The sequence below is a fragment of the Pseudophryne corroboree genome, chromosome 3 (assembly GCF_028390025.1).
Source record: "Pseudophryne corroboree isolate aPseCor3 chromosome 3, aPseCor3.hap2, whole genome shotgun sequence".
Lineage (NCBI taxonomy): Eukaryota > Metazoa > Chordata > Amphibia > Anura > Myobatrachidae > Pseudophryne > Pseudophryne corroboree.
The window spans coordinates 803,924,987-803,949,350 of record NC_086446.1 but is presented as its reverse complement, the minus strand read 5'-3'; the positions used below and the strand labels follow the sequence as shown (position 1 = coordinate 803,949,350).

Genomic DNA, 24,364 nt, shown 5'->3' with positions numbered 1-24,364 from the left:
CGAGCCATGCGAGGGGACGCGGTGCACTAATTGGGGTTCCCCGTCACTTTACGCAAAAAACGACACCAAAAAAAGTGAAAAAACTCATGTCGACCTTTTCATGTGTCGACCTTTCATGTGTCGACCATTTTCATGTGTCGACCATGTGTCCATGTTGACCATGTCAATGTCGACCAATAGTGGTCGACCTAATGACTGTCGACCATAACATGGTCGACCATTCATACCGGAACCCTATGAATCTAATTAATAAGATTTCTACTATTCAGTTCGAATATAGAATGCTCACCTGGATCTCGACCAGCGGGTACTGCACAGAGAAGGAAAAGACAGATCATTATTACATACTATTATTACATACTGTATGCAGGAGTGTGTGTGGGGGGTGGGGGGTGTATCACGGGTCGCAGTATTACATCACTCAGATTACAAAGGTTATTGTTAAACTACAAAAGCTCTTCGTTAGAATTGCAGCTGTTATTTTCGGGAAAGCGCAGGGATATACCTGCTGAGATGTCAGTGTATGCAGCGGAGTGATACTGTGCACCGGCCGGTACAGTATATAGATGGGCTTTCTTGCTGAGCATGGTATAGCTATACGGGTATTCCTGTGCACACTACAGGTGTGAACATTATGTCGGTGTACGGGTTCCCAGCAGTTACAGTACATCCCCAAATCTGACAATACTGACAAGTTTGGGGTTTCACTTCCCTCTCATACAAGCCCTTCACTGGCTCTGCTTCCAAATCCAATTCAAGCTTCTCACACTCACTTACAAAGCCCTCACCCACTCCTCTCCCATCTACATCTCTGACCTTATCTCCCTTTACTCTCCCACCCGTCCTCTTCCCTCTGCTAATGCACGCCGCCTCTCCTGCCGGGTGGTCTTCAGTATGCCGGTGGTCGGGCTCCCGGCGACCAGCATACCGGCGCCGGGAGCCCGACAGCCGGCATACCGACACTTATTCTCCCTCGTGGGGGTCCACGACCCCCTGGAGGGAGAATAAAATAGTGTGGCGCGCGTAGCGCGCCACCGTGCCCGTAGCGTGGCGAGTGCAACGAGCCCGCAAGGGGCTCATTTGCACTCTCCACACTGTCGGTAAGCCGGCGGTCGGGCTCCCGGCACCGGTATGCTGGTCGCCGGGAGCCCGACCGCCGGCATATCGTAGTGAACCCCTCCTGCCTACTGATTACTTCCTCCCACTCCTACCTCCAAGATTTCTCACGTGCTGCACCATTTCTCTGGAATTCCCTACCTCTCCCCCTCAGACTCTCCACCTCTCTACAAAACTTCAAACAGCTCTGAAGACCCACTTCTTTACCAAACCCAGCCAAATCTCATCCTAACCCTCTATTCCACGCTCACTGTCTACCCCGTCTGCCGCTCCACTTTAGACTGTAAGCTCTCATGAGCAGGGCCTTCAATCCTTCATGTGTTTATCCTTCTCTTACTTAAACCATCCGCAACAGCACTAAATCCTACGTTTTTCGGCTACCCTGATACCTATGTCAGTGTTATTTACCCTGTACTTGTCCTATATTGTCTCAGCTGTAAGTCACTATTGTCCCGTTTTGAGTTTTCATTTATGTATTCTGTAATTGGGCGCTGCAGATCCCCTGTGTCGCCATATAAATAAAGGATAATAATATATAATATGTTCCAAGACTGTAACTGTAATAATGTAACATACTCACATTTTCTTTGGATATTTCCATATCCTGATCCACTGTCACAATGCGGAACATGACTAGGAGGGGACAGAGTTATTAGTGTAGGGTTTGGGTACTTACAGAATCAGAAGTGATACAGCGCAATCAGTACAGGCGGCAGACAGCACAGTGTATCACACAATGGCCCTCATTCCGAGTTGTTCGCTCACAAGTGAATTTTAGCAGATTTGCTCATGCTAAGCCGCCGCCTACTGGGAGTGAATCTTAGCATCTTAAAATTGCGAACGATGTATTCGCAATATTGCGATTACACACCTCGTAGCAGTTTCTGAGTAGCTTCAGACTTACTCGGCATCTGCGATCAGTTCAGTGCTTGTCGTTCCTGGTTTGACGTCACAAACACACCCAGCGTTCGCCCAGACACTCCCCCGTTTCTCCAGCCACTCCTGCGTTTTTTCCGGAAACGGTAGCGTTTTTTCCCACACGCCCATAAAACGGCCTGTTTCCGCCCAGTAACACCCATTTCCTGTCAATCACATTACGATCGCCAGAACGATGAAAAAGCCGTAAGTAAAATTCCTAACTGCATAGCAAATTTACTTGGCGCAGTCGCAGTGCGGACATTGCGCATGCGCATTAAGCGGAAAATCGCTGCGATGCGAAGATTTTTACCGAGCGAACAACTCGGAATGAGGGCCATTATACATTTCATATATAACTGGGTCCCAGAGTCTAAAATAGGAAATTACTAAGCAGCGGTTTAGTGTGTGTTTAGCAAACTCCTAATCCACAAATCATAGCAGACAGCAAAACTGAACATGACACATAGGGGGGAATTTCATTGTTATCGCGCCCGATCTCCGATCTGAAGTGATGTGAGACTGCTGGGGTGATATTCAATTGATCCTGCTAATAACGGCAATTGCGCCCGTGTAAAGCAATTAAACCCGGGTAAACTAATAGGCGTGATTGCAAAGATTGCCATTGGGCACCCAATTTGGTCACTTTTAGCACATTTCAGCTCGCCAGAATGTGGGTCTGCGAGCTGAAATGTGTCTTCCTGTGGCTCAGCACGCCCGAATAGAATTATTGAATTGCTCCGATGGGTGCCATCTAGTGGAGGCTGAGGGGAGAAACAACCGAATTCCCCCAGTATCCAGTGCTCCTCGGTATCAGGCATGGTCCACTAGGGGACCTTATGGGGGTCCCTAATAAATGATTGGTCTCCCACATCTAGAGATGATCACCCCAATGGCACATAGCTCAGGGGTCATCCTGACCTGGAGGTAAGTGGGTGGACTGGGCAGGGGACTGGATAACGTATGACCCTATTGTGCGTTGTGGCCAGGCATCTTGATGGCAATGTAGTGCAGGTTGTGTCGTTCATATGTGGAATCCTATACATCACTGCTATGAGCCGTATTATTGCAGTGTGACAACCCCCAAACAGATGTGTAACTAGGGTCTTTGGCACCCATGGCAAGATGAAGAATGGTGCCTCACTCCCATTGAGATGAAGAATGGTGCCTCACTCCCATTGAGATGAAGAATGGTGCCTCACTCCCATTTTCCCCATTTGGCGAGTAACTATGAGAGAGTGAGAGAGAGACCAGGGGCAGAGGGAGTATAGGGTGGCAATGTACAGAAAAGGATTGTCTCTTTGTTGGCGCACATTGACAATGGGCCTAATTCTGAGTTGATCGCAGCAGCAAGTTTGTTAGCAGTTGGGCAAAACCATGTGCACTGCAGGGGGGCAGATGTAACATGTGCAGAGAGAGTTAGATTTGGGTGGGGTGTATTCAAACTGAAATCGAAATTGCAGTGTAAAAATAAAGCAGCCAGTATTTACCCTGCACAGAAACAATATAACCCACCCAAATCTAACTCTCTCTGCACATGTTACATTTGCCCCCCTGCAGTGCACATGGTTTTGCCCAATTGCTAACAAACCTTCTGCTGCGATCAACTCAGAATTACCCCCAATATCCAATATGAACGTATTAATGTTGATCTGACTAAGTATATGACATAGGGCTTACTAGGAATTCCCCTCTTCTGGCAAATAGATATTATATAACACAATCCTTAATAAATTGTTTATTATATCAGATCAGTTACGCTCCATCAGCTGCCTGAGATATTCAGTGCGACAGGCTGAACAGCACACACTAGGGAGACGGCCGTTAGGTCAACCCAACTTAGGTCGACAGTCATCACGTCAACCACTGAAGGTCGACAGTTGCATTAGGTCGACATGTACTAGGTCGACAGGTCGAAAAGGTCAACATGAGTTTAAAAAAAAAATCACATTTTTGGATTTTCTCATACTTAACGATCCACGTGGACTACAATTGGAACGGTACGAGCGCAGCGGAGCGAAGCACCTTGCCCGAAGCATGGCGAGCTAAGCGAGCCATGCGAGGGGACACAGTGCACTAATTGGGATTCCCCGTCCCTTTACGCAGAAAACTACATAATTTTTTTTCAAAAAACTCATGTCGACCTTTTTACCTGTCGACCTAGTACATGTCAACCTAACGGCCATGTCAACCTAGTGCCTGTCGACCTAATGCAACTGTCAACCTTCAGTGGTCAACCTAATGAGTGTCGACTTAAGTGGGGTCGACTCAACGACCCATACCCCAAGCTCATTAGAAGACCTGATGATGCTACAGTGATTATAGCAATTTCATGGGAGAGGGATATTCCAGCAGGTGTGGGCTGGGACGACACTCCACCTGGGAGAACTCTGCTGGGACGACACTCCACCTGGGAGAACTCTGCTGGGACGACACTCCACCTGGGAGAACTCTGCTGGGACGACACTCCACCTGGGAGAACTCTGCTGGGACGACACTCCACCTGGGAGAACTCTGCTGGGACGACACTCCGCCTGGGAGAACTCTGCTGGGACGACACTCCACCTGGGAGAACTCTGCTGGGACGACACTCCACCTGGGAGAACTCTGCTGGGACGACACTCCACCTGGGAGAACTCTGCTGGGACGACACTCCGCCTGGGAGAACTCTGCTGGGACGACACTCCACCTGGGAGAACTCTGCTGGGACGACACTCCACCTGGGAGAACTCTGCTGGGACGACACTCCACCTGGGAGAACTCTGCTGGGACGACACTCCACCTGGGAGAACTCTGCTGGGACGACACTCCACCTGGGAGAACTCTGCTGGGACGACACTCCACCTGGGAGAACTCTGCTGGGACGACACTCCACCTGAGAGAACTCTGCTGGGACGACATTCCGCCTGGGAGAACTCTGCTGGGGTGACACTCCGCCTGGGAGAACTCTGCTAGGACGACACTCCGCCTGGGAGAACTCTGCTGGGACGACACTCCGCCTGGGAGAACTCTGCTGGGACGACACTCTGCCTGGGAGAACTCTGCTGGGACGACACTCCACCTGGGAGAACTCTGCTGGGACGACATTCCGCCTGGGAGAACTCTGCTGGAGTGACACTCCGCCTGGGAGAACTCTGCTGGAGTGACACTCCGCCTGGGAGAACTCTGCTGGGGTGACACTCCGTTTGGGAGAACTCTGCTGAGATGACACTCCGCCTGGGAGAACTCTGCTGGGACGACACTCCGCCTGGGAGAACTCTGCTGGGACAACACTCCGCCTGGGAGAACTCTGCTGGGACGACACTCCGCCTGGGAGAACTCTGCTGGGATGACACTCCGCCTGGGAGAACTCTGCTGGGACGACACTCCGCCTGGGAGAACTCTGCTGCGACGACACTCCGCCTGGGAGAACTCTGCTGGGACGACACTCCTCCTGGGAGAACTCTGCTAGGACGACACTCCGCCTGGGAGAACTCTCCTGGGACGACACTCCACCTGGTAGTACATTGCCCTTGCCAGCTGTACCATTGTGGAATCCAGATTATCTCCAGGCTCACTGCCCCACACCATGGGGGTAACTAGTAGACAGGTATGGGGCTGCCTATGCAGCCCCATACCAGAGGCTATGGTAATGAGTACCTGCTCAGGGAGTGCCACATAACAGCGTGGGAACTGCAGGGGTATTAAAGAACAAGAGCCAGGTAGGTCTCACCTTAGTTATACCAGCATGGGTTAGCCTTCACCTGAAAAACTGGCGAGTCCCTGGCAATTGTTAGTGCACCTTATATTTACTAACCTGTACTGTATTATATTGTACTCAATTTAGAATAAAGATACCTGTGCGTCATTCTAATTATCTAGCCTGTGTGATCCTAGCGGCAATAATGAGCTGGAGTAACTTGTGAGCCCAGGCTCCGTACATGGGTATTCCCCCCATAGGGGTTTCTGTACCTCCTAAACTCATATGACCTCCTGAAGCCCACAGTGTATGATCTGCCTCCTGATCATTGAAGCTAGACCCCGGGGATGGCCAGTATTGTGTTGGATACTTTTAGTAAGGTGGAGAAGATGCTTTATCTTTAAAGATATTGAAATAAGCAAGAGACTGAAGAAGGCTCTATTGGAGCCCTGGGGCCATCTCTTTTATGATATCTAAACTTCCTTGTCCATTGCACTGCTACAGGTACTGTACTTACTATTATAACCGGCCTGTTGAGTAGTTATATAAGTGGGTGGGGGCAGAGCATTTTGGTGTTTGCTCATGGAAGGAAGGCACAAGAAAACCTTGACAGATGACAACTGTATCGCCAGTGGCATCACTAGGGGGGGTGCAGACCGCACCCGGTTGTCATCCTCCAAGGGATGATACCATAATGCAGACTCCTCCCATGTGACAGGAGCTGGGTGTTACACTGTAACATTACACACAGCACTCGGCTGTGTCACAGTGTACAGTAGGAGACAGCAGTGCAGCCAGATGAGTCTTCAGGGGCAGCCCAGCAACTCTGGGATTGCTGAGCACTCCCCTCCACTCCCTTGAAGTGATTACAACAGGGTGCGTGCATGAGGCCACTCCCCCTTCCCATGTGGCCATGCATGCTGAAAGTACACGCAGGGGTGGGTGCTACAGCACACCGGGTGTTACTGACCGCATTGACACCCCTGTATACCACCCATAATGCCATAGGGCCCATTTTACATAAAATTACTGATTTTTACTCCACAAAGTTTAACATGTATTCCCCGTGACCTTATGTTAGTTATTCTATCCCCTGCTCTATTCTGTGGCCTATTGTGCCGTAGACTATGGAATTGTATTGTAACTTTTTATAATTAATGAGTATAATAAGGAGTCTTTAACTTCCACATACGTCCTTTATTTGATAAATGTGAGGACTGCAGTGTTCTCATTGTTTTAAATCATCTATACCTTACTCTAGGAATAGGGGCTAGAATCTGTGCTAAGAAGTGATCTCTGATAAGAATGCTCGTATACGTTTGGATATAGCATGTCCTATCTGATTAAACTTAGAAGTTGTATCCAAATTGGAATCAATTTCAGACTTTAAACCAGTCCTTGCAGTTCAGAATCCTTAAAAAAATCCTGGACTTTGGAAATTCTAAACCACCCAGGCAGTAATTCAGTCTGTTCAACCTGATGATTTAGTATAGTTTTGTAACTATTTAGATACACACATAAAAAAAGTAACAGTGTCTTGATCATCAAGTCCCAAAAAAACACAGAAGACTTTTTATTTGGTTAACTTTGCATTGTGGGGTAAAAAAATAATCATCATCAATTTCTTTCAAATATTGGATAAAATCTGTAAACCTAATATGGCCCCTACCCAGATACATTTTAAATAATCAATAAGTCATTAAAATATTACCAAATTTGTTATGATAGATGTAACAAAGCTTAAATAAATTCGCAAACAGGCAGGCATAACTATGTACACATTTTGTACCCATTGCAGTACCCCGAATTTGGAGAAAGACGTCTTAAAAATTGGAAAATATTGTGGGGCTGATTCTGAGTTATGCGCAAAAGCCTGTACAGGAGCGTCTATTGGTAGTCGTAAATCTATGAGTTTATGCAAATGTAGCTACAAACTTCTTCCATCCGAGACGCCCAAGTTTAGCGCCCGTGTACACTGTAACATCTCCTTACTCCTCACCTTTTTGTCCTGGTTTATATTTGGGTTTGTCAGTTTGGATGAAAGTTCCATTACTTTTCCTCCGGACAGTCAGAGATTTGGTGCTGAACTGTATCTTGTTGCCTCCAATCTCATGTCCTTGTACCTCAATGTCTACATTCTCTGTGGCCGCAGAAGGTTCCGGAACCTGGAAATGGGTGAGTAATATTGTAGCATTAAATCTGCACTTTTTGGTTACTACCTGTAATATTAGGTCAGTTACTCATATAATGCAGAACATTTGTATACACCACATGCAGTTCTTGGTCCATCTGCAGAACCAATGCAGGGTCACTACAGCTTGGAAGATGGGGCAATAGATCTCTCACAAAACCGCAGCTGTCACTAGTACACACGTCCAGCGGTCACATGCAGTCAATCCCATCTATTAATGTCATCTTTTCAGTGTTTCTCCCAATAAATTGCTCATGTTATCTAAAGCAGATATCACAGAACCCAATGCACCAAAGGCTACATTCATTTAGTGGTGGCTTTGCAACTTTGACCCCAAAATACAAACATCAATAACATTAAATGAAAGCCCAACGAGAAGCAAATGCCGGAATTTGGGTTTTAAATCTGATTTTCGGGTTTTGGATTTGGTTTGGATTGCAAAAATAACATGATTTTAGCTGTTTTTATTCATTTGTATTTTTTTTTTAGAATCCGTATCCAGAACCAAAACCCAGTGAGGCCGTTTATGCAAAACCAAAACCCTCCAACAAGTTAGAACCAAAACCAGCAAAAATGGTCCGACACACATCTCTGGATAACCAGTCATACTGCTTGGTTCCTCAATATCATAAATATACATAAAATACTGAAACATTGTGACAGTCGGTGCGGAGAAAGGGTACACATTGTTTTACAAGTAGATTACGGTTATGATAGGCACAGTAGATACGATCAGCTCAGGCCATTTCGTTCCTGGTTTGACGTCACAAACACGCCCTGCGTTCGGCCAGCCACTCCCCCGTTTCTCCAGACACTCCCGCGTTTTATCCTGGCACACCTGCGTTTTTCCGCACACTCCCAGGAAACGGTCAGTTTCCGCCCAGAAACACCCACTTCCTGTCAATCACACTCCGATCACTTCAACAATGAAAATTCTTTGTTCGGACGTGAGTAAATCTACTAAGTTTTGTGCAAAAATACTTAGCACATGCGCACTGCGTACCATGCGCATGCGCATTTTCGCCTTAATCGCTCCGTTGCGAAAATCGGCAACAAGCGAACAACTCGGAATGACCCCCAATACCCTGGGGTAACCCATGCAAACACAGAGAGAACATACAAACCGCACACAGACACAAGGCAATGGTGTGCTGTTAATAATAATGAGTGATATTTGACTAATGTTTAATTAAATTTTCCATTGAATAGAATCCTTTGGAATTACGCCATAGAAACCAGCTCCTGACTTTACCTGGAAAGACGCGCAGTGCCACCTGGAGCTGCCGGGTTGCATTGTATACAGGGTCTTGGATCCGGATGCGACCTTTAAATCCACAGATATATGAGAGAATCCGCTAAGGTTCTTGGGAGTGTGGATGCAGAACATCTCATCTGATGGGTAATACAGGTCCGGAGGAATAATCACTGCAAAGTATCTAACATGGAAACATGAATAAATACCTCACTCCTGACGCACACAATGCCGCAGATCTCATGGTGCCTCTCTCTAATACAGGCTTCATGTAAAACCCCCTAATCACACAACGGCATAAAACAGTGAGTATGGATACATTGGTCATCATTGTCCCCTGATAAGCAATAAACGCGGATGAGGAGCAAACCAGTACTTCTGATTTTCCCGGTTATACCACACTTACTATTCCCCAGAAAGACACTATGGGGGTCATTCCGAGTTGATCGCTCGTTAGCTACTTTTTGCAGAGCTGCGATCAGATAGTCGCCACCCATAGGGGAGTGTATTTTCGCTTTGTAAGTGTGCGATCGCCTGTGCAGCCGAGCGCTACAAAAAAGTTTTGTGCAGTTTCTGAGTTGCCCAGAACGTACTCAGCCGCTGCGATCACTTCAGCCTGTCCGGGCCCGGAATTGACGTCAGACACCCGCCCTGCAAACACTTGGACACGCCTGTGTTTTTCCAAACACTCCCAGAAAACGGTCAGTTGACACCTACAAATGCCTTCTTCCTGTCGATCTCCTTGCGATCGGCTGTGCGAATGGATTCTTCGTTAAATCCATCGCTCAGCAACGATCCGCTTTGTACCTGTACGACGCGCCTGCGCATTGCGGTGCATGCGCAATTCTGACCTGATCGCAGCGTGGCGAAAAAACCTAGCGTGCGATCAGGTCAGAATGACCCCCTATGTGTGGGGAGAGGTTTGCATCTTCATAGGTAACATCAGGTGATGATCAAATGTCATATCATATATTTCTATGGTGACACATCACAACGGCTGCAGGGCTGAGGAGCAATGGGCGACAGTTTAGGAGCTTTCCAGGAACCGATTGTCCGAGTCAGGAAAATAACCAAATATGGGAAGTTGACTTAGAGAGAAGTTTCTGTGTGCGTGGTGCAAGTGGCAAAACTGTTACCAGTGCAAGGGTGCTGCCACTACGGGGTCAGAGGGGGAGTTGGCAATGCCAGCCTCACAGTGATGGCCAGTAACATTAACCAAATGTTTCTACAGGTCCTGCAATGTAATATTCCGCCCCTGGGGTGCATGGTTTTGCATGGTGTGCCGGGGAAGACCACCAATCTCCGTGACTGTGCTTACGCTGCTGAGAAGAAGCCAGGCCAGTGGGCCTTGAGTGTGAGTAGGCCACGGTGCCTCAAGATTGAATTGAGAAGCCGTGGCAGCCAAGCCAAGGTAGGCAAGAAGCAGACAAGACTGCCTGTATAGTGAGATAGGGGTCTATTTACTAAGCCTTGGACAGTGATAAAGTGGACGGAGATAAAGTACCAGCCAATCAGCTCCTGCCTGTCATTTTTCAAACCCAGCCTGTGACATGGCAATTAGGGGCTGATTGTCTGGTACTTATCTCCGTCCACTTTAGACCCAGTAGTGCCCTGCACGGGGGCTAGGCTGTTTGTTATCTTCTGTTTGATTCCTGCTACCAGTAAAGCATTTCTTTCATTTATTTAACCCTGGAACGCTGCGTGTGGACCATTATTACACCCCTAGACACCGCACCACTGATCTCCACTACAGTATATATAATAATAATATTTATATAGCGCTCTTTCTCCCATAGGACTCAAGGTGCGTAACAGAATGGACATAGGGGGCCGTTCAGATCTGATCGCTGATGTGCGTTTTCGCGCAGCGGGCGATCAGGTCTGAACTGTGCATGCATCTGAGCCGCAATACAGTCACGTTGGATGGCTACAACGGGCATCGGCGGTCAGCGATGGCATGGTGCACGGGCGTTCGCAAGGTGATTGACAGGAAGAGGCCGTTTGCGGGTGGCAACTGAGCGTTTTCAGGGAGTGTCTGGGAAAACTCAGGCGTTATCAGGGAGGGTGTCTGACGTCAGCTCCGGCCCCGATCAGCAGGATTCAATTGCACAGGAAGAGTAATGGGCCCTACATGCATGCCGATATCACTGCACGATATGAACGATCTCGTTCATTAATGAACGAGATAACGTTCATATTGGCATGTGTAGAGGCACCAGCGATGAACGATGCGCGGCCCTGCGCTCGTTCATCGCTGGTGCTATGTCGGCTGTGCATGCAGGCCAATATGGACGAGATCGTCCATATTTGCCTGCAAGTCTACGGAGCCGGGTGACGGGGGGAGTGAAGAAACTTCACTCCCCCCGTCACTGCCCCCCCGCCGCCGGGTCGCCCGTCGCCCGTATCGGCGGTCGGGCAGCTCGGCTGCACATCGCGAGTGTGTAGGGCCTATAAGTCCTGGGCTGCGTACACTTATTTTGAGCAGTTCTGCTACACATGCGATCGCACACTTGCACAGTGAAAATACGCTGCCCCTGTAGGCGGCGACTATCTGATCGCAGGACTGCAAAAAACGCAGCCCAGTGATCAGATCTGAATTAGGCCCATAATACATTACAGAAACCATGAAGTACAGAAAAGCTTTTCATACAATACAGAGAGCCTGGAGACAGTACAGTGACATTACAGTAATGCTGAGTAACAGTGGAGTCTGTGTGTGAAGGATTCTATAGTTGGGGCCTCTCACACTGGGCGGGGAAGTGACTTCCATGGAGTCGGAGCCACATGACTAAAAGCTCCACCCCCAGATGAAGTACAGAAAAGTTTATATATAATATTACTGTATAGACCAAAACATTCACATAAGTGTATCATTTAGATTGCAGAAATGATTTTACAAGACTAGTCCAGAGAAGTAAATAATGAATTTGGGCCCTCATTCCGAGTTGATCGCTCGGTAAAAATCTTCGCATCGCAGCGATTTTCCGCTTAATGCGCATGCGCAATGTTCGCACTGCGACTGCGCCAAGTAAATTTGCTATGTAATTAGGAATTTTACTCACGGCTTTTTCATCGGTCTGGCGATCGTAATGTGATTGACAGGAAATGGGTGTTACTGGGCGGAAACAGGCCGTTTTATGGGCGTGTGGGAAAAAACGCTACCGTTTCCGGAAAAAACGCAGGAGTGGCCGGAGAAACGGGGGAGTGTCTGGGCGAACGCTGGGTGTGTTTGTGACGTCAAACCAGGAACGACAAGCACTGAACTGATCGCAGATGCCGAGTAAGTCTGAAGCTACTCAGAAACTGCTACGAGGTGTGTAATCGCAATATTGCGATTACTTCGTTCGCAATTTTAAGATGCTAAGATTCACTCCCAGTAGGCGGCGGCTTAGCGTGAGCAACTCTGCTAAAATCGCCTTGCGAGCGAACAACTCGGAATGAGGGCCTTGATACGTAACATCCTCATTATATAGAAGTAAATGACTGACATTGATGAACCTAGAACATACAGTAGACGCCGGAGACGGTTCTCAGTCTGTACTTACGGTATTCTGTCGCTTAGAGCCAGTGTCACCTGCAGGGATAATAGGAGACATAGCGCCCGCATCACGGTGCCCGGACCTGACGGACAGACAGAAATAGGGTCACTCTCACATTCTGCTCTCTTCTCAGTAGTCAGGAGATCTCATTACACTCATAATGCTATAGATTACACACTTTTATTACTCAGTCACATAATCTACTGCTCACTGATTACATACACTATGGGGTGTATTCAATAAGAGTCGGATCCATTCCGACATGCATTTGTCTGGATATAGATCCGACAACCCCAGCGTCTATTCACGGGAGACAGAGGGCATGCCAGCAGCTCACAGAGCATAATGACGGAAAGCGGGGAGTGGCTCGCGATCGCGGTATTGCCACAAAGCCACACCCCCTTTACTGAGTCCATGCCCCCTTTTCCCGGGCAGGCGCGCCACACCGGAGTCTTGCTTACACCCTCCTGAAAGTGGGGCGGTATGTCATTACATAATGTGATACATCTGACACAGGCCTTCATTCAGCATCAGTAGCTGTATCTGCTAAATCACAAACACTGGGGGCCGCCCAGCACAGCGCAAGACCTCCCAGCATGAGAAGCACCACCCAGCACAGTGCAAGATCACCCAGCATGAGAAGCACCACCCAGCACAGTGCAAGACCACCCAGCATGAGAAGCTCCGCCCAGCACAGCGCAAGACCTCCCAGCATGAGAAGCACCACCCAGCACAGCGCAAGACCTCCCAGCATGAGAAGCACCACCCAGCACAGCGCAAGACCTCCCAGCATGAGAAGCACCACCCAGCACAGGGCAAGACCACCCAGCATGAGAAGCTCTGCCCAGCACAGTGCAAGACCACCCAGCATGAGAAGCACCACCCAGCACAGTGCAAGACCACCCAGCATGAGAAGCACCACCCAGCACAGCGCAAGACCTCCCAGCATGAGAAGCACCACCCAGCACAGGGCAAGACCACCCAGCATGAGAAGCTCCGCCCAGCACAGCGCAAGACCACCCAGCATGAGAAGCTCCACCCAGCACAGGGCAAGACCACCCAGCATGAGAAGCTCCGCCCAGGACAGCGCAAGACCACCCAGCATGAGAAGCTCCGCCCAGCACAGGGCAAGACCACCCAGCATGAGAAGCTCCGCCCAGCACAGCGCAAGACCACCCAGCATGAGAAGCACCGCCCAGCACAGGGCAAGACCACCCAGCATGAGAAGCTCCGCCCAGCACAGCGCAAGACCACCCAGCATCAGAAGCTCCGCCCAGCACAGTGCAAGACCACCCAGCATGAGAAGCTCCACCCAGCACAGTGCAAGAACACCCAGCATGAGAAGCACCACCCAGCACAGTGCAAGACCACCCAGCATGAGAAGCACCACCCAGCACAGTGCAAGACCACCCAGCATGAGAAGCACCACCCAGCACAGTGCAAGACCACCCAGCATAAGAAGCTCCATCCAGCACAGTGCAAGACCACCCAGCATGAGAAGCACCACCCAGCACAGTGCAAGACCACCCAGCATGAGAAGCACCACCCAGCACAGTGCAAGACCACCCAGCATGAGAAGCACCACCCAGCAAAGTGCAAGACCACCCAGCATGAGAAGCACCACCCAGCACAGTGCAAGACCTCCCAGCATGAGAAGCTCCGCCCAGCACAGTGCAAGACCACCCAGCATGAGAAGCTCCGCCCAGCACAGCGCAAGACCACCCAGCATGAGAAGCTCCGCCCAGCACAGCACAAGACCACCCAGCATGAGAAGCTCCGCCCAGCACAGCGCAAGACCACCCAGCATGAGAAGCACCGCCCAGCACAGTGCAAGACCACCCAGCATGAGAAGCTCCGCCCAGCACAGTGCAAGACCACCCAGCATGAGAAGCTCCGCCCAGCACAGCGCAAGACCACCCACCATGAGAAGCTCCGCCCAGCACAGCGCAAGACCGCCCAGCATGAGAAGCACCGCCCAGCACAGTGCAAGACCACCCAGCATGAGAAGCACCGCCCAGCACAGCGCAAGACCACCCAGCATGAGAAGCTCCTCCCAGCACAGGGCAAGACCACCCAGCATGAGAAGCACCGCCCAGCAAAGTGCAAGACCACCCAGCATGAGAAGCTCCGCCCAGCACAGGGCAAGACCACCCAGCATGAGAAGCACCGCCCAGCACAGCGTAAGACCGCCCAGCATGAGAAGCACCGCCCAGCACAGCGTAAGACCGCCCAGCATGAGAAGCTCCGCCCAGCACAGGGCAAGACCACCCAGCATGAGAAGCTCCGCCCAGCACAGGGCAAGACCACCCAGCATGAGAAGCTCTGACCAGCACAGGGCAAGACCACCCAGCATGAGAAGCTCCGCCCAGCACAGGGCAAGACCACCCAGCATGAGAAGCTCCGCCCAGCAAAGGGCAAGACCACCCAGCATGAGAAGCTCCACCCAGCACAGGGCAAGGTTACCCAGCATGAGAAGCTCCACCCAGCACAGGGCAAGACCGCCCAGCATGAGAAGCACCGCCCAGCACAGCGTAAGACCGCCCAGCATGAGAAGCTCTGCCCAGCACAGGGCAAGACCACCCAGCATGAGAAGCTCCACCCAGCACAGGGCAAGGTCACCCAGCATGAGAAGCTCCACCCAGCACAGGGCAAGGTCACCCAGCATGAGAAGCTCCACCCAGCACAGGGCAAGACCACCCAGCATGAGAAGCACCGCCCAGCACAGCACAAGACCACCCATTATGAGAAGCACCGCCCAGCACAGGGCAAGACCGCCCAGCATGAGAAGCTCCGCCCAGCACAGTGCAAGACCACCCAGCATGAGAAGCTCCGCCCAGCACAGGGCAAGACCACCCAGCATGAGAAGCTCCGCCCAGCACAGGGCAAGACCACCCAGCATGAGAAGCACCGCCCAGCACAGCGTAAGACCGCCCAGCATGAGAAGCTCCGCCCAGCACAGCGTAAGACCGCCCAGCATGAGAAGCTCCACCCAGCACAGGGCAAGACCACCCAGCATGAGAAGCTCCGCCCAGCACAGCGTAAGACCGCCCAGCATGAGAAGCTCCACCCAGCACAGGGCAAGACCACCCAGCATGAGAAGCTCCGGCCAGCACAGGGCAAGGTCACCCAGCATGAGAAGCTCCACCCAGCACAGGGCAAGGTCACCCAGCATGAGAAGCTCCACCCAGCACAGGGCAAGACCACCCAGAATGAGAAGCACCGCCCAGCACAGCGCAAGACCACCCAGCATGAGAAGCTCCGCCCAGCACAGCGCAAGACCACCCAGCATGAGAAGCTCCGCCCAGCACAGCGCAAGACCACCCAGCATGAGAAGCTCCGCCCAGCACAGGGCAAGACCACCCAGCATGAGAAGCTCCGCCCAGCACAGCGTAAGACCGCCCAGCATGAGAAGCTCCACCCAGCACAAGGCAAGACCACCCAGCATGAGAAGCTCCACCCAGCACAGTGCAAGACCACCCAGCAAGAGAAGCTCCGCCCAGCACAGTGCAAGACCGCCCAGCATGAGAAGCTCCGCCCAGCACAGTGCAAGACCGCCCAGCATGAGAAGCTCCGCCCAGCACAGCGCAAGACCACCCAGCATGAGAAGCACCGCCCAGCACAGTGCAAGACCGCCCAGCATGAGAAGCTCCGCCCAGCACAGCGTAAGACCACCCAGCATGAGAAGCTCCACCCAGCACAGGGCAAGGCCACCCAGCATGAGAAGCACGCCCAGCACAGCGTAAGACTGCCCAGCATGAGAAGCTCCGCCCAGCACAGTGCAAGACCACCCAGCATGAGAAGCTCCGCCCAGCACAGGGCAAGACCACCCAGCATGAAAAGCTCTGCCCAGCACAGGGCAAGACCACCCAGCATGAGAAGCTCCGCCCAGCACAGTGCAAGACCACCCAGCATGAGAAGCTCCGCCCAGCACAGTGCAAGACCACCCAGCATGAGAAGCTCCGCCCAGCACAGTGCAAGACCACCCAGCATGAGAAGCTCCGCCCAGCACAGGGCAAGACCACCCAGCATGAGAAGCACCGCCCAGCACAGCGTAAGACCGCCCAGCATGAGAAGCTCCGCCCAGCACATGGCAAGACCACCCAGCATGAGAAGCTCCGCCCAGCACAGTGCAAGACCACCCAGCATGAGAAGCTCCGCCCAGCACAGTGCAAGACCACCCAGCATGAGAAGCTCCGCCCAGCACAGGGCAAGACCACCCAGCATGAGAAGCTCCGCCCAGCACAGGGCAAGACCACCCAGCATGAGAAGCACCGCCCAGCACAGCGTAAGACCGCCCAGCATAAGAAGCTCCGCCCAGCACAGCGTAAGACCGCCCAGCATGAGAAGCTCCACCCAGCACAGGGCAAGACCACCCAGCATGAGAAGCTCCGCCCAGCACAGCGTAAGACCGCCCAGCATGAGAAGCTCCACCCAGCACAGGGCAAGACCACCCAGCATGAGAAGCTCCGGCCAGCACAGGGCAAGGTCACCCAGCATGAGAAGCTCCACCCAGCACAGGGCAAGGTCACCCAGCATGAGAAGCTCCACCCAGCACAGGGCAAGACCACCCAGCATGAGAAGCACCGCCCAGCACAGCGCAAGACCACCCAGCATGAGAAGCTCCGCCCAGCACAGCGCAAGACCACCAGCATGAGAAGCTCCGCCCAGCACAGCGCAAGACCACCCAGCATGAGAAGCTCCGCCCATCACAGTGCAAGACCACCCAGCATGAGAAGCTCCACCCAGCACAGCGTAAGACCACCCAGCATGAGAAGCTCCACCCAGCACAGGGCAAGACCACCCAGCATGAGAAGCTCCGCCCAGCACAGTGCAAGACCACCCAGCATGAGAAGCACCGCCCAGCACAGCGTAAGACCACCCAGCATGAGAAGCTCCGCCCAGCACAGGGCAAGACCACCCAGCATGAGAAGCTCTGCCCAGCACAGGGCAAGGTCACCGAGCATGAGAAGCTCCTCCCAGCACAGGGCAAGGTCACCCAGCATGAGAAGCTCCACCCAGCACAGGGCAAGACCGCCCAGCATGAGAAGCTCCTCCCAGCACAGGGCAAGGTCACCCAGCATGAGAAGCTCCACCCAGCACAGGGCAAGACCGCCCAGGATGAGAAGCGCTGCCCAGCACAGGGCAAGACCGCCCAGCATGAGAAGCTCCTCCCAGCACAGGGCAAGACCGCCCAGCATGAGAAGCTCCGCCCAGCACAGGGCAAGACCACCCAGCATGAGAAGCTCCACCCAGCACAGGGCAAGACCACCCAGCATAAGAAGCTCTGCCCAGCACAGGGCAAGGTCACCCAGCATGAGAAGCTCCGCCAAGCACAGGGCAAGACCGCCCAGCATGAGAAGCTCCTCCCAGCACAGGGCAAGACCGCCCAGCATGAGAAGCTCCGCCCAGCACAGTGCAAGACCACCCAGCATGAGAAGCTCCGCCCAGCACAGGGCAAGATCACCCAGTATGAGAAGCTCCGCCCAGCACAGTGCAAGACCACCCAGCATGAGAAGCTCCGCCCAGCACAGGGCAAGACCACCCAGCATGAGTAACTCCGCCCAGCACAGTGCAAGACCACCCAGCATGAGAAGCCCAGCACAGTGCAAGACCACCAAGCATGAGAAGCTCTTCCCAGCACAGGGCAAGGTCACCCAGCATGAGAAGCTCCGCCCAGCACAGGGCAAGACCGCCCAGCATGAGAAGCTCCTCCCAGCACAGGGCAAGACCGCCCAGCATGAGAAGCTCCGCCCAGCACAGTGCAAGACCTCCCAGCATGAGAAGCACCGCCCAGCACATGGCAATACCACCCAGCATGAGAAGCTCCACCCAGCACAGTGCAAGACCACCCAGCATGAGAAGCTCCTCCCAGCACAGGGCAAGACCGCCCAGCATGAGAAGCTCCGCCCAGCACAGGGCAAGACCGCCCAGGATGAGAAGCGCTGCCCAGCACAGGGCAAGACCGCCCAGCATGAGAAGCTCCTCCCAGCACAGGGCAAGACCGCCCAGGATGAGAAGCGCTGCCCAGCACAGGGCAAGACCGCCCAGCATGAGAAGCTCCTCCCAGCACAGGGCAAGACCGCCCAGCATGAGAAGCCCCGCCCAGCACAGGGCAAGACCACCCAGCATGAGAAGCTCCACCCAGCACAGCGCAAGACCACCCAGCATGAGAAGCTCCACCCAGTACAGGGCAAGACCACCCAGCATGAGAAGCTCTGCCCAGCACAGGGCAAGGTCACCCAGCATGAGAAGCTCCGCCCAGCACAGGGCAAGACCGCCCAGCATGAGAAGCTCCTCCCAGCACAGGGCAAGACCGCCCAGCATGAGAAGCTCCGCCCAGCACAGTGCAAGACCACCCAGCATGAGAAGCTCCGCCCAGCACAGGACAAGACCACCCAGTATGAGAAGCTCCACCCAGCACAGTGCAAGACCACCCAGCATGAGAAGCTCTGCCCAGCACAGGGCAAGGTCACCCAGCATGAGAAGCTCCGCCCAGCACAGGGCAAGACCGCCCAGCATGAGAAGCTCCTCCCAGCACAGGGCAAGACCGCCCAGCATGAGAAGCTCCGCCCAGCACAGTGCAAGACCTCCCAGCATGAGAAGCACCACCCAGCACAGGGCAAGACCACCCAGCATGAGAAGCTCCACCCAGCACAGTGCAAGACCACCCAGCATGAGAAGCTCCTCCCAGCACAGGGCAAGACCGCCCAGCATGAGAAGCTCCGCCCAGCACAGTGCAAGACCACCCAGCATGAGAAGCTCTGCCCAGCACAGGGCAAGACCACCCAGCATGAGAAGCTCCGCCCAGCACAGCGTAAGACCGCCCAGCATGAGAAGCTCCACCCAGCACAAGGCAAGACCACCCAGCATGAGAAGCTCCACCCAGCACAGTGCAAGACCACCCAGCAAGAGAAGCTCCGCCCAGCACAGTGCAAGACCGCCCAGCATGAGAAGCTCCGCCCAGCACAGCGCAAGACCACCCAGCATGAGAAGCACCGCCCAGCACAGTGCAAGACCACCCAGCATGAGAAGCTCCACCCAGCACAGCGTAAGACCACCCAGCATGAGAAGCTCCGCCCAGCACAGTGCAAGACCACCCAGCATGAGAAGCACCGCCCAGCACAGTGCAAGACCACCCAGCATGAGAAGCTCCGCCCAGCACAGTGCAAGACCACCCAGCATGAGAAGCACCGCCCAGCACAGTGCAAGACCACCCAGCATGAGAAGCTCAACCCAGCACAGCGTAAGACCACCCAGCATGAGAAGCTCCACCCAGCACAGGGCAAGACCACCCAGCATGAGAAGCTCCGCCCAGCACAATGCAAGACCACCCAGCATGAGAAGCTCCGCCCAGCACAGGGCAAGGCCACCCAGCATGAGAAGCACGCCCAGCACAGCGTAAGACTGCCCAGCATGAGAAGCTCCGCCCAGCACAGTGCAAGACCACCCAGCATGAGAAGCTCCGCCCAGCACAGGGCAAGACCACCCAGCATGAAAAGCTCTGCCCAGCACAGGGCAAGACCACCCAGCATGAGAAGCTCCGCCCAGCACAGTGCAAGACCACCCAGCATGAGAAGCTCCGCCCAGCACAGTGCAAGACCACCCAGCATGAGAAGCTCCGCCCAGCACAGTGCAAGACCACCCAGCATGAGAAGCTCCGCCCAGCACAGGGCAAGACCACCCAGCATGAGAAGCACCGCCCAGCACAGCGTAAGACCGCCCAGCATGAGAAGCTCCGCCCAGCACAGGGCAAGACCACCCAGCATGAGAAGCTCCGCCCAGCACAGTGCAAGACCACCCAGCATGAGAAGCTCCGCCCAGCACAGTGCAAGACCACCCAGCATGAGAAGCTCCGCCAAGCACAGGGCAAGACCACCCAGCATGAGAAGCTCCGCCCAGCACAGGGCAAGACCACCCAGCATGAGAAGCACCGCCCAGCACAGCGTAAGACCGCCCAGCATAAGAAGCTCCGCCCAGCACAGCGTAAGACCGCCCAGCATGAGAAGCTCCACCCAGCACAGGGCAAGACCACCCAGCATGAGAAGCTCCGCCCAGCACAGCGTAAGACCGCCCAGCATGAGAAGCTCCACCCAGCACAGGGCAAGACCACCCAGCATGAGAAGCTCCGGCCAGCACAGGGCAAGGTCACCCAGCATGAGAAGCTCCACCCAGCACAGGGCAAGGTCACCCAGCATGAGAAGCTCCACCCAGCACAGGGCAAGACCACCCAGCATGAGAAGCACCGCCCAGCACAGCGCAAGACCACCCAGCATGAGAAGCTCCGCCCAGCACAGCGCAAGACCACCAGCATGAGAAGCTCCGCCCAGCACAGCGCAAGACCACCCAGCATGAGAAGCTCCGCCCATCACAGTGCAAGACCACCCAGCATGAGAAGCTCCACCCAGCACAGCGTAAGACCACCCAGCATGAGAAGCTCCACCCAGCACAGGGCAAGACCACCCAGCATGAGAAGCTCCGCCCAGCACAGTGCAAGACCACCCAGCATGAGAAGCACCGCCCAGCACAGCGTAAGACCACCCAGCATGAGAAGCTCCGCCCAGCACAGGGCAAGACCACCCAGCATGAGAAGCTCTGCCCAGCACAGGGCAAGGTCACCGAGCATGAGAAGCTCCTCCCAGCACAGGGCAAGGTCACCCAGCATGAGAAGCTCCACCCAGCACAGGGCAAGACCGCCCAGCATGAGAAGCTCCTCCCAGCACAGGGCAAGGTCACCCAGCATGAGAAGCTCCACCCAGCACAGGGCAAGACCGCCCAGGATGAGAAGCGCTGCCCAGCACAGGGCAAGACCGCCCAGCATGAGAAGCTCCTCCCAGCACAGGGCAAGACCGCCCAGCATGAGAAGCTCCGCCCAGCACAGGGCAAGACCACCCAGCATGAGAAGCTCCACCCAGCACAGGGCAAGACCACCCAGCATAAGAAGCTCTGCCCAGCACAGGGCAAGGTCACCCAGCATGAGAAGCTCCGCCAAGCACAGGGCAAGACCGCCCAGCATGAGAAGCTCCTCCCAGCACAGGGCAAGACCGCCCAGCATGAGAAGCTCCGCCCAGCACAGTGCAAGACCACCCAGCATGAGAAGCTCCGCCCAGCACAGGGCAAGATCACCCAGTATGAGAAGCTCCGCCCAGCACAGTGCAAGACCACCCAGCATGAGAAGCTCCGCCCAGCACAGGGCAAGACCACCCAGCATGAGTAACTCCGCCCAGCACAGTGCAAGACCACCCAGCATGAGAAGCCCAGCACAGTGCAAGACCACCAAGCATGAGAAGCTCTTCCCAGCACAGGGCAAGGTCACCCAGCATGAGAAGCTCCGCCCAGCACAGGGCAAGACCGCCCAGCATGAGAAGCTCCTCCCAGCACAGGGCAAGACCGCCCAGCATGAGAAGCTCCGCCCAGCACAGTGCAAGACCTCCCAGCATGAGAAGCACCGCCCAGCACATGGCAATACCACCCAGCATGAGAAGCTCCACCCAGCACAGTGCAAGACCACCCAGCATGAGAAGCTCCTCCCAGCACAGGGCAAGACCGCCCAGCATGAGAAGCTCCGCCCAGCACAGGGCAAGACCGCCCAGGATGAGAAGCGCTGCCCAGCACAGGGCAAGACCGCCCAGCATGAGAAGCTCCTCCCAGCACAGGGCAAGACCGCCCAGGATGAGAAGCGCTGCCCAGCACAGGGCAAGACCGCCCAGCATGAGAAGCTCCTCCCAGCACAGGGCAAGACCGCCCAGCATGAGAAGCCCCGCCCAGCACAGGGCAAGACCACCCAGCATGAGAAGCTCCACCCAGCACAGCGCAAGACCACCCAGCATGAGAAGCTCCACCCAGTACAGGGCAAGACCACCCAGCATGAGAAGCTCTGCCCAGCACAGGGCAAGGTCACCCAGCATGAGAAGCTCCGCCCAGCACAGGGCAAGACCGCCCAGCATGAGAAGCTCCTCCCAGCACAGGGCAAGACCGCCCAGCATGAGAAGCTCCACCCAGCACAGTGCAAGACCACCCAGCATGAGAAGCTCCGCCCAGCACAGGACAAGACCACCCAGTATGAGAAGCTCCACCCAGCACAGTGCAAGACCACCCAGCATGAGAAGCTCTGCCCAGCACAGGGCAAGGTCACCCAGCATGAGAAGCTCCGCCCAGCACAGGGCAAGACCGCCCAGCATGAGAAGCTCCTCCCAGCACAGGGCAAGACCGCCCAGCATGAGAAGCTCCGCCCAGCACAGTGCAAGACCTCCCAGCATGAGAAGCACCGCCCAGCACAGGGCAAGACCACCCAGCATGAGAAGCTCCACCCAGCACAGTGCAAGACCACCCAGCATGAGAAGCTCCTCCCAGCACAGGGCAAGACCGCCCAGCATGAGAAGCTCCGCCCAGCACAGTGCAAGACCACCCAGCATGAGAAGCTCTGCCCAGCACAGTGCAAGACCACCCAGCATGAGAAGCTCCGCCCAGCACAGCGCAAGACCACCCAGCATGAGAAGCTCCGCCCAGCACAGCGCAAGACCACCCAGCATGAGAAGCTCCGCCCAGCACAGCGCAAGACCGGCCAGCATGAGAAGCTCCTCCCAGCACAGGGCAAGACCGCCCAGCATGAGAAGCTCCGCCCAGCACAGTGCAAGACCACCCAGCATGAGAAGCTCTGCCCAGCACAGTGCAAGACCACCCAGCATGAGAAGCTCCGCCCAGCACAAGACCACCCAGCATGAGAAGCACCACCCAGCACAGTGCAAGACCTCCCAGCATGAGAAGCTCCGCCCAGCACAGTGCAAGACCACCCAGCATGAGAAGCTCTGCCCAGCACAGGGCAAGACCACCCAGCATGAGAAGCTGCACCCAGCACAGCGTAAGACTACCCAGCATGAGAAGCTCCGCCCAGCACAGTGCAAGACCACCCAGCATGAGAAGCTCCGCCCAGCACAGTGCAAGACCACCCAGCATGAGAAGCTCCGCCCAGTACAGGGCAAGACCACCCAGCATGAGAAGCACCGCCCAGCAAAGTGCAAGACCACCCAGCATGAGAAGCTCCACCCAGCACAGGGCAAGACCGCCCAGGATGAGAAGCGCTGCCCAGCACAGGGCAAGACCGCCCAGCATGAGAAGCTCCTCCCAGCACAGGGCAAGACCGCCCAGCATGAGAAGCTCCGCCCAGCACAGGGCAAGACCACCCAGCATGAGAAGCTCCACCCAGCACAGGGCAAGACCACCCAGCATGAGAAGCTCCACCCAGCTCAGGGCAAGACCACCCAGCATGAGAAGCTCTGCCCAGCACAGGGCAAGGTCACCCAGCATGAGAAGCTCCGCCCAGCACAGGGCAAGACCGCCCAGCATGAGAAGCTCCTCCCAGCACAGGGCAAGACCGCCCAGCATGAGAAGCTCCGTCCAGCACAGTGCAAGACCACCCAGCATGAGAAGCTCCGCCCAGCACAGTGTAAGACCACCCAGCATGAGAAGCTCCGCCCAGCACAGGGCAAGACCACCCAGCATGAGAAGCTCCGCCCAGCACAGTGCAAGACCACCCAGCATGAGAAGCTCCGCCCAGCACAGTGTAAGACCACCCAGCATGAGAAGCTCCGCCCAGCACAGGGCAAGACCACCCAGCATGAGTAGCTCCGCCCAGCACAGTGCAAGACCACCCAGCATGAGAAGCTCCGCCCAGC

The 24,364-nt window shown here is 54.5% G+C and overlaps 1 protein-coding gene across 1 annotated transcript in view; it reads right to left on the bottom strand.

Moving 5' to 3' along the window:
* LOC135057451 (alpha-2-macroglobulin-like protein 1) overlaps window positions 1–24,364 on the bottom strand; it is a 275,363-nt gene that overhangs the window by 230,119 nt on the left and 20,880 nt on the right. The window contains exons 2-6 of the mRNA XM_063963344.1: window positions 12,699–12,774; window positions 9,154–9,337; window positions 7,710–7,875; window positions 1,697–1,749; window positions 290–310 (exon numbers count right to left, since the gene is read on the bottom strand). Of these exons, the coding sequence (XP_063819414.1) occupies window positions 290–310; window positions 1,697–1,749; window positions 7,710–7,875; window positions 9,154–9,337; window positions 12,699–12,760 (486 nt within the window). The 5' untranslated portion in view covers window positions 12,761–12,774. The remainder of the gene's footprint in view (window positions 1–289; window positions 311–1,696; window positions 1,750–7,709; window positions 7,876–9,153; window positions 9,338–12,698; window positions 12,775–24,364) is intronic.